Genomic DNA, 11,161 nt, shown 5'->3' on the forward strand with positions numbered 1-11,161 from the left:
AATAACACAATTATCTTGATCTTTTTATTATAACCTAAATCTTAACCATATATTCTTAAACCTAAACTTATTTCTTCTATCCTTTATCATGCTGCTTTTGACTTAAGATTCAATATCTCCTTACTTATTTAAAATAAACTTATAATTAACAGACTTCACACTCCGATTTCGGATACCATGACAGACCATTTGGATTATACATTTAATACTTCAACCCACTCCCCCTCTGTCCATTGTCTTTTTCTGTCTTTCACCAGAACCGGATCTCCAATTATCTTCTTCTGAGTGTCCACAGATCCAGGCATTCACAACAAACCTAGCATCGAGCTTCAGGGTGTTCATCACTTCCTTTCTGGGCTCCTCCGTACCTTTGTACCATACTTCTTCTTCTTGTAGAAATCTTAATTCCATGTCCCTTGCCCCCGAGCTGCCACCTCGGAGTCTGGATATTATAAATTTTCCCGTTCCAGGGCTGCCACCCCCAGAAATCGGTTCCTTTTCCCGGAGTTGCCCAGCCATTTCGAACCATCCTTCAAGCACCCCTCCCAGCTCTTTGCCAAGGTTTGATTCCATTGTATAAAACTTTTGAAAAGCCTCCTCTGTGGAAAGTGAGTCCTTTTTGTTTATAATTCCACTCAAAACTTGCAGTTTCCGATTAAGCAGTTCCAGCTTCAAGACAGTGAGCATTTCCTCATCCTTTAAACCAGAGTTCGCTACCAGTGCTAACACAAAGTCCAGCATTTTAGAAGGGAGGGTGAGTGTCAGATTTCAGTTCCTGTCTCTTCCTTCCTTTGTTTCAATTTTTTCCCACGACAGTCCAAGTCGTCGCCATTTCTCCGAAGCCGGAGTATAAAGACCAAAACTTCAAATGGAGATATTTTTTCCCCAGTTAACCCCCGAAGGGAAATCTCAGCAGTCTCAGTTTTCAAATTCCAGATACTTTCTATCGATTGTTGTAGCAGCAGTCACTTAAACGGTTAATTTCTTTCACCTCCCGAAGGGAGAGAGGCGGGCTGCCTTTCTTCTTTCCCCCAGATCGTTCCAAGAATACAAAGAGTCAATCAAATACTCACAGCCACTGGGTTCTTATCAGCTCGTTAAAGACAGGTAGAACTTAGACGCTCATCACAGGCTTTGTCGCCGCATTTACATCCCGGTTGGGGCATGTCCCCTATAGCCCGGCTCCGTCGTCCCTTCACCCCCACTCCCCCTTTACAGGGGGAGCGGGGGAAGGGTTCGGAGCCACAACGGGCACAGCCGGGGAGCCCAGGGTGCGGGACGCTCTTCCCGCACCCCAACCGGAGCCCCGCTTTGCGGTAGCAGGGCTCCTAACCCCCGGGATGGACTGGGTGCTTCGCAGCCGAAGCAGCCCACGACCACCCGCAATGGCGTCGCCGCCGGAAGTCATGTGCGGCTGAATTTAAACAAGGACAATTTAATTTGACTTTTTGCCATATGCCAACTTACCTATTTTGGAAAGATTTCCTTTTCCTTTTGGAGCATAAAAAAATGGTTTCTATGAATTATTTAAAACATTTTTTAAAACCAAACTTTTACAAGGGTGAAAATGGAATGATTCAGTCATGGACTTGGAAAAAATGAGTATTTGTCAGGGAGCTGACGAACCCCTTTCGTTCACAAGATTCGCTGGTGGTGATTAGACCTCGTCCCCTCAAATTTGCCTGGAATTTGTGCTCCACCTCTGAGTTGCCACCATGTTCTCCTCTCTCAGGAACTAAGACTGGCAACCTGTCCCTGTTCCATGGTAGATATTTGGCAAGCCATGGAGGATGAGCTCACAGGTAAGGGATCTTACATGTCAGCCCTAGCCAAAGCAGCCTATCAGTTCAGTCATCAGTTTCCTCCACACTTATTTTGCCCCTGGAATGAGGGGCAGCAGGCAGCAGCTGCAGCACTCATAGGGACAAATCTGCTCCTGGGATTCTCAGTGCTATTCCTTGCATGCTCTGTTTTACATAATTTGCTTAATTTATATCCTGCTCCACCTCAAAAGCTCCACTGCATTTTAAAATTGTGCATTTTGCTGGGGAGGCCAAGCTCAGCAGCAGAGTGCATGCTTTGCTGGGAAAGATTCTATCAGTCTTCTGATGTCATAAAGGCATCAAATGACTATCCTGTTCAAGGTGGCCCATGGAGAGTAGGGGGGATAGTGACGGAGAAGGATTGACCTCTCTGCCCATAAAATGATGATGAACAGAGTTCAATCCTGCTTTCTTCTCAGTTTGAGTACACAGGAAACTTGCTTGCTTACCCAAATCAGGCAGGATTGAAATACCCGTGCATTGGCTGGTGCACAGGGAGCTGTTGTTAGACATTTATTTATACTCAAGCTTTTTCTTTGAAAGTGACTCAATGTGGCATATGGATAAAAGTCCATCACGAAGCCACCATTCATTTTAATAGGACCTTATCCAGGAAAGCTTCCAGCCATATTGTGCCTGAAGCTTATAAACTGCTGATTACTCTTATGTCCATAAAATCCATACAACATATTTTAATATGTTGCTGGGACAAAAACAGCTGAGACTTCCTCATCTCCAGCCAGGGTTATAAACTGCAATAGCAGTCAGGTCAGTGGGAGGGCAGGGATTTGCCCGAATTGTGCTTTGGGCGTGTGGCAAACAAACCGCCATCTCAGCATTCTTTGCTCCCGGGACTGCTGTTTCTGTAACCTTCAGAGGGCTTTCTCTGCTGGGAGAGATTCCACTTCTTTTATCCCTTCTTAGCACACTGCCATAAAACTTTCTAATCGCTTCTCCGCAAACACTGGAGGCATGTTTGTAGTAGGAGATAAACTGGGTTGGGTATTACAATTCCTAAATCTTCTCAGTTCAAAACTGGAGGGGGACAGGCAGAGCAGGCAGGGTAGTTATTCCAAGGGAGACAAGGACTGTATACATCCAAGCAGGGTGGGGCAAATCTCTCCATTTAGATTTCTCTAAGTTTCTTATGTTTCCTGTCTAGGGCTTGCTGATCAGAAGGTCGGCAGTTCGAATCCCTGCCACGGGGTGAGCTCCCATTGCTCGGTCCCAGCTCCTGCCCACCTACCAGTTCAAAAGCACGTCAAAGTGCAAGTAGATAAATAGGGGCTGCTCCAGCGGGAAGGTAAATGGCGTTTCTGTGTGCTGCTCTGGTTCGCCAGAAGCGGCTTAGTCATGCTGGCCACATGACCTGGAAGCTGTCTGCGGACAAACGCCGGCTCCCTTGGCCTATAGAGCAAGATGAGCGCCGCAACCCCAGAGTTGGACACGACTGGACCTGATGGTCAGGGGTCCCTTTACCTTTACCTTTTTGCAAACATACATATTTTTAAATCCTCAGGAGAAATTTGCTGGTGATTTTTCATAACATGCACGTTTTGGTATGCCTTTTCTCCTAATATAATGCATGCTTGTATGTTATTTTCACTGATATATTTATGTTGGTGCAAATTTTGGCCTAGAATATGCATTTTGGTATATATTATTTGGGTGCAGAACAGCATTGAAAAATTCAGAGAAGAGCAAATTTGGAAAGGTTCCTGTATTTCAGCTCCTGTATTGTTTTGAAAACAGCATATAAGGTAGGTTCGCATTTAAATAAGAAGTGTGTGGTGTAGTGGTTAAGAGCGGTAGACTTGTAATCTGGGGAACTGGGTTCGCGTCTCCGCTCCTCCACATGCAGCTGCTGGGTGACCTTGGGCTACTCACACTTCTCTGAAGTCTCTCAGCCCCACTCACCTCACAGAGTGTTTGTTGTGGGGGAGGAAGGGAAAGGAGAATGTGAGACTCCTTCGGGTAGTGATAAAGCGGGATATCAAATCCAAACTCTTCTTCTTCTACTTCCAAGTGAATAGGTTTAAGGAAACAGTTACCAATCGTCAACACATATCCCCCCTCTGCCCACTGCTTCCCTTACTCAAATCTAGCAACTACCTTGGACCTCAGTTAATAAACCCCACAGGCAGAAGATCTTCCCAGAGGACCCTAACCCTCACTCAACAAAGGTATTTTAAAATGCTAATTGTAACAGATGAATAAATCCAGATTTGCTCAGCAGGGATGGAATCGTTTTAAGAAGCAATTAAGCACAGAATATTTCATCCTCATGACCCTCTGCAGGCCCTATTGCCCCAAAGCACCCTGCATATGCTCTCACACCCCATTACCCCAGCTTCCTTACAGCCTATAAGCACTCAGCTTCTTCATCTCTCTGCTGCTCCCTGGTCAGCAACTACAGGGAGGCAGAACTCAGTAGCAGAAAACACATTTTGAACATGGAAAGTTCTAGGTCATTCCAGTTCAAGCCGATTTGCTCGTGAGAGGGCTGAGAAAGGTGCATCTGTCGTTGAGATCTTGCAGAACTCCTGGACGTGGGAGGTCATGAGTATTGGGCTAGCAAGATGGACCAGTTGTCTGTCTTGATAGCTGCCTTGATGGCCGTGTGTGCTCATGCTCGACAATGGAGTTGGGCTGAAATACCAAGGCCTCAACTTCCAGCTTTCATAGAGGCACCCTCTCAGGTGGCTGTTGCCACAGATGCCACTTTGTTGGCATCTCTCTTTCGCCTCTTAGGTATCAACAAAGGGGTGAGCCACATCTAGAACAGGTGACTTCAGTTGTCGACCCATACTATATTTTTTTAAGTCCATATTTTTCCTGGCCTTACAGGCACGCCATATTCCTTAGTTTTCTCTTTGAGCACCCTGTCCCTTCCATCTCTAGGCCCCATGCAAGGTTTTCACCCTGCCAAATGAATGCTCTGTTTCCTTTGCAGCAGCAGCAGCACTGATTTTAATCTTCCTGTCAAAATCATCCTCCCTAAATGTTTGTTTGTGAAGATTTCGTGACATGAAGGCAATTTACTCAGTGACTAAATGGGGCTCAAAGGTGGCAGACAAAAGCAGCACATTTTAAACTTTAAATATATACTGTTATCACCAGAGGCTCAAAGCTGTAAGCATAGGTCAGCAAAATCACCCCCTCATTTTCTTCGCTCTGATCTTCTCCTCTTACCTTTGTTCCTGTGACTACTCTCACCTTCCGCTCTTTGTTTCCTAGGATCCTGCCGTCCAACGACCCTCTTTTTTGTCCTTCTCTGACATCAGAGCCGGTCAGCAAATCATTACCAGGACTTCATCACCACCCAAAACCATAATGCAGCTTCAGCAGACAACCTCCTTGTCACCCAGAACTACCACTCTGTAAGCTATAGGGCTGTGGACAATTTGCCTATTTTAATAACTTGCACTATTTGCATATCATTTGCACAAACAGGCCCATCAACAGCGGCTTGAGATCAGCCATATCTCACACATCCACACCCCTGAGTCCCAACGTAGAGAGTCCATGTGGGAACAGGGTTCAATTTCTCACTCAGCCATGAAGATAACTTGGGAACCTTAAGCCAATGACTGGCCTGTTTTGTAAAAAGGTAAAGATAAAGGGATCCCTGACTGTTAGGTCCACTCTGGGTTTGTGTCGCTCATCTCGCTTTACTGGCTGAGGGAGCCAGTGTACAGGTTCCGGATCATGTGGCCAGCATGACTAAGCCGCTTCTGGAGAACCAGAGCAGCAGATGGAAACGCCGTTTACCTTCCCGCTGGAGCGATACCTATTTACCGGTACCTACTTGCACTTTTGCATGCTTTCGAACTGCTAGGTTGACAGGAGCAGGGACCAAGCAACGGGAGCTCACCCCGTCGTGGGGATTCGAACCACCGACCTTTCAATCAGCAAGCCCTAGGCTCAGCAGTTTAGACCACAGCTTAGACCACAGTTTAGACCACCTCCTATATAAATAACTGTCCCTACCCAAAAGCAGCTGAGCCGCAGCTGAAGAGTAGATCTTCCTGGCTTGTGTCTGTAGTTAACGGGGGAAGGGTTTATGAAATGAGGTTTAAGTGACTGACTGCCAGGAGGCCCAGGTTTAACCAATGTTTATTAATTATGGTTAGCATTAAACATGCCTTAGTGTTCTGTGGAAACTAGGCCCGTCTCTCTCAATCTATCCTACCTCACAGGGTTGTTGCAAAGATTCTAAGGGCATAGAAAGAACTAATTACCGGTAGGTTTCCTTGAACTCACTGAGGAAAAGGTAGACTATAAAAGCAATAAGTAACTTGCCCAGAGGTTTATGCATGAAATATAAATTATTCTCATCTCCTAAAAAGAGGGCAGCCAATTTGTTACAAAGAAAGCAGCTAATTAAAAAAAAAAAGTGTAAATTGTTTTTTTTTTAATGCAAAAAACCTGTGCCACCCAACTGTTCAAAGCAAGGCTATATGATTCAGTAAGTACACCGCTTAACTGAGCCCCAACGACAGAAACTTTGATGAACACCTCACCTCTCCAGTCTTGGAGAATACCAAACTGGATTCAGAACCAGACGAACTAGGAAGCAAGAGAGGTTTCTGGGACCATAACCTTTGTGAGAAAAGGGAAAGAGATTGCACAACAAATAGAAAAGAAACACCCAGGAAGGAAAAAGTCTTTCCAGTATTCATTTTTGACAACTAAAGGTGGGAGTTTCAAGGAAGACCCCCCCCACACACACACATGCACACTTCCTGACATTTGCCCACAAACACTCTCACTATTTCTCCTCAAGCCCAGAAACACACACTGAATCCCTGACACACACACACACACATACATACAGGCACAGAGTCAACACAGGCTGTTCACTGAGCACCTGTGACATGTGGAGGTGCGCTGCAGTGAAAAATTGCTGGGCTGTCAAAGCACCCTCCCTATCCTTCCAAGGGAGGATTTTCCAAGATACCTTGAGGCAATAAACACAGCGTATTTCACACCCCAAAAGCACTGATTTTCCCTGCCTGGAAATGGACGTAAATAACTTTCCTCGAAAGTCAGTCGCTGTAAGTTTAAGAAGAGGCATTGGAGCACCACAGAATGGCTCTGGAGACCCTATAACCCTCCAGACATTGTTGGAGTCCAGCTCCCATCAGCCCCTGCCAGGCCTAGCAGAGCAAGGAATGATGGGAGTTCCTTCCAACAGTTTCTAAGAAATAAAATAAAATAAAATAAAATAAAAGTGTTTCGACTCTGCTATGAGAAAAGGTGGGGCAGAGCTCAACAGCCCCTCAGCCTTTGCTTTCTGCTCCCTCAAAACTTCTGCCAGTCCCAGATGCATGTCCTGCTGCCAGGGTTGAAGCAATGGTCCATTTCTGTACATGGAACTGAGAGTGCAAGAGAGGGAGAGAGAAAAGGGTCGCCATCTTGCCTGGTGCCTTGAGCCTGTTGCTTTGAGATGTGTGACATCTGCCTCAGAGGGTCCCTCCTTCATTCTATGTGTTTTTTTTGGGGGGGGGGAGCTGTCTTTGGTGAAGGCAAGGGACTCTGCACATGCTCAGAGGCACTCACTGTACTTTATTTCACACCTGTTTCCTTAAAGTTGGGGCATGGGGAAAGATCTAGACCAGCAGAAAAGGCTCCAGATGGGTAAGCAGGTTCATTGTGGCACGGGAATATGGAAAAGATATGGCATGTTGGAAGCTTTTGTGAAATACGGGTCACTTCATCAGGTTCCTGCACAGGCTGCACAAACTTCTGCCTCAATAAATACGTTCCTCTTCAAGACTGCACAGGTAACTAACAAAACATTATTGATTTGTTTGTTTGATTTCAAAAAAACTAAGCAACTTCTGCCTATGATAGAAACAGGACCAGATGTTTGTCTCTGGGAAAAGCCACACACAGAAAAGTGTACACAGGATCAGCCCTACAAACCCTGAAACAATAGACAAATTCTCGTTACCCAAACCATATATAAATCCTTATTATCTATCCCGGTAGGACATATGTAAGAATCTACACATCTCCACATACACATGCAAAATTCAGTTACTGGGTAAAAGAGAGATTGTGCACATTCCGGATCTACACATGCACATAACATCAGAACGGCCATACAGGGCAATACAGGCAACGAAAGAAGCCATGGGAAGCGCACACAGACAGGGACTGAGGCCCCAGACTTTATTTTCATTGTCAGGCTATGTCGGAAGAAACACCAGCATTTCTGAGCATCTGCAGAGTGCCTTGTTTCCTAACTCACCACCACTGAAACAAACACTAGTCACACACCCAGTCATAATCAGTGGAAAGGAATTCTGGTTCACGGGGTGTGGCTTGTAGGAACCCCAGAACCTCCTCTAAAGTTGAGAAGCTACACCCCGGCCTCAAACATGATGGCCCAGGAATGTCAAAGAGAAATGTACAGGCTGAAGCTATTAGCAATATCCCCAGACGCACCAAAAAACAGGCCAGGCCAGAGGCAAAGTACTACAAATGGAGGGAAAGTCAAAATCACAACTCAAGTTTGTGTTTGTTCCACTCACCATCCCCCTTTAAAAAAGAAAAGTGTCATTCTTGGAAATTATAAATCTAGCCTCCCACTTCAAACCATCAGGGTTGCATATCCTGGACGAGACAAACATGGATAAGACAAACACAGAACCGATTAACACATTTCCGCGCAAGGGGACACCCCAATCCTCAGCAAAGAAGACACACACCAATGCTTTTCTGCCACAAGAGATTCTTAATCTCAGGGTCATGGGTTCAAGCCCCACGTTGGGCAAAAGACTCCTGCATCGCAACGGGTTGGACTAGACGACCTTTGTGGTTCCTTCCAACTCCACGGTTCTGTGATTGAACTATTCTATGATTTAAAAAGCAGGCCACTGAGGGGCGTGGAGACTGCAGGTGGGCTGAGGTGGATGACAATCACAAACCTACATTTGGGGGTCATGATAGACAGCCTCTTGCTCCCTCTCCGAAACTCCTGTCTGCAAGTATCATTCAATCCAAAATACATTCTTTAGAGAGCACCCTTTATTTAGCCTTATGTATACGCAAAACACATGCTGTTCCAACAAATACCTCCTCACACCTTTTTTTAAAAAAACGTGTGAGTTTGTTAATTTTTAAGTTTCAAAAACTCACAGCCATGCAGAACAACAATGAATGCCCCTCAATTTTTATTTTGCCTCCTCAGAAGCATTTCCCACTTGCAACATCAAAGACATGCGAAAATTGCTCTCCTTTCTCCTCCTTGTAACCAAGAGGGCCACAACATTATTATTATTAATTATCACCATATGTTTCAATGAATAGCCTCTTAATTTTCCTTTTGCCACCTCTGAAGAAAAAAATAATATTCTTGCCATCCTCCCAGGATGTGGGAGAGTTGTTTCTCTTTCCTCTCCCTATCACGAGGACTGCAACCTTAACAATAATTTTAAATGAAATCTGGGATTCTGGCTATTCTTAGGATTACCTCCCTGCTCCCATCCTTCTCCCTTACCTAGTTCTGATCAAGGTGATTCCCCCCCACCCCCACCCCGCGCGCTCTGCCTTTCTCTTGCCCCCTCCCTTCCCAGCTTCTGTGCATGTTTCAAATCCTGTGCATAGTCGTATCAAATCGATCTCAAATTCTATACAGACAACCCCCCCGCAGTGCATTGATCTTCTTCACTCCCCCCCATACAGTGTCTATTCAATATTTGAGAAGCAGGGGTGTTTCCTATTGAAAAGACTCCCCCCCCCCCCACGCTAAGGAAGAAGTCGTGTGTGTCAATATAAAGGATTCATTTCACTGGGTGGCGGCGGGAGGGGGGCAGCCGTGCAGGAACCAGGACGGATCCTGCACAGGATCAAATGGGGGAGGGAGAGAGAGAGAGAGAGGTGCATGCAGCGGGGGGTGTCTCATTTCTCCCCCCCCCCACTAAAATAACATGCACGCGCTGTCTCTCTCTCGCACACACACGCTCAGCTACCCTTCAGCACCCCGTTTTCAAAGCCACCTCCAGGTCTGCCATGCAATTACACCCCCCAGCAGTGCACAAACACGCCCCCCCACCCGGCCACCCCCCACCCCACCCAAAGCAGCCCCAGGAAATCCCTTGCCTGGTTCTTGTCAAACTGCTCCCTCTCCGCCTCCAGGCTGTGCCCCCCTCGGCGGCTGAGCACCCGCGCGGGCACGTTCTTGATGGTGTTCATGTTGCAAGGCGGACGCGCCCGGCAGGAAGCGAGACCCTCCTCGGCCCGGGGCTGGCAGCAGCTGGCTGCTCTCCGCGGCTCCGCTTCCTTCCTTGCTTGCTCGCTCGCTCGCTTCGCCCGCGAGAGCAACAGCAGCAGCAGCAGCAACTCCGGATCGGCCTGCGAGACTCAGCCGGATTATTCCCGGGGTCGGGAATGCCAAGGCGCACTCGCACCAGGGCGCCCCCAGCGGGCGCGCCGGAGAACTGCTGCCGCTGCCGCTGCCGCCGCTGCTCCGCCTCTTCCCTCTTGCCTCCTCCCTCCTCGAGGCGCTCCTTCTGGCCCAAGAGCAGCAGCTGGCCATTCACAAGGCGAAGCGGGCCACGCCCCCCGTGCCAAGCGGCAGCCAATCCGCGCCCTCCCCTCGCTTCCGAGCCACCGCCCCCCCCTGGGCTGCGAGGCGTGCAGGAGGCTCCTTCTTGCAAAAGGCTCGCCTGTTCCTGGCGCGGCATCGCCTCGTAGGAAGCTGCCTCATTGCGAAGGAAGCTGGCCCAACCTGGTTCGCAGGTTTCTACGTTGAGGCAAGGTGGGGCGGCTGCCTCTGGCGGCAGGATCCAGGGGCAGCAGATCCGGCCCGGCCTGCAAGGATCGCAGTGCATGTACTGTAGATCTTTAAACCCACCTGATCCTGTTCTCATGGTTTTTAAAAAAGTTTATATATATATAATCATTAAAGTTGTGACCATTTCTAATCCAGATCATTGTCCAGACTTTTATTACCCCAGTTCTTCACAAATTTAAAAATGAATCAGAATCCCAACGCTTGAGAGCCCTAGTAGAAGACAGGGTCTCCGAGACTACGATTAATGTTGCCAAATTCTGCGTTTCTGCTACTAGACGCAGGAAATATAAGCTATCCATTGACAATGTGCAGGCAAAGGCAAACGTTTAATTTTATTTAAGATCTTAATTTCGAAATGCTGTTTTTTCGTGTGTTTGTCTTGTGTGTGCTACGCTGATCAGCTGAAGAGGACGATTTGGTCTGTGACCGTTTAATAAAATTTGATTTGATTTGATCATTGTCTGCTTGAGTTTATTAATACATTTTACATTTAGCCACTGCCTGGGCGGGGGGGGGGGTGGCGGCACTACAACTG

The 11,161-nt window shown here is 47.1% G+C and overlaps 1 protein-coding gene across 2 annotated transcripts in view; it reads right to left on the reverse strand.

The window, feature by feature from the left end:
• HIP1R (huntingtin interacting protein 1 related) overlaps nt 1-10,074 on the reverse strand; it is a 63,272-nt gene extending 53,198 nt beyond the window's left edge. The window contains exon 1 of one of the 2 annotated variants that reach the window (XM_033174773.1): nt 9,933-10,074. In XM_033174773.1, coding sequence (XP_033030664.1) covers nt 9,933-10,025 — 93 coding nt within the window. In that variant the 5' untranslated portion in view covers nt 10,026-10,074. The remainder of the gene's footprint in view (nt 1-9,932) is intronic. The other variant, XM_033174774.1, reaches the window with a different exon arrangement.
• Between the last annotated feature and the right edge of the window lie 1,087 nt (nt 10,075-11,161).

This window comes from Lacerta agilis, chromosome 17, assembly GCF_009819535.1.
Source record: "Lacerta agilis isolate rLacAgi1 chromosome 17, rLacAgi1.pri, whole genome shotgun sequence".
Lineage (NCBI taxonomy): Eukaryota > Metazoa > Chordata > Lepidosauria > Squamata > Lacertidae > Lacerta > Lacerta agilis.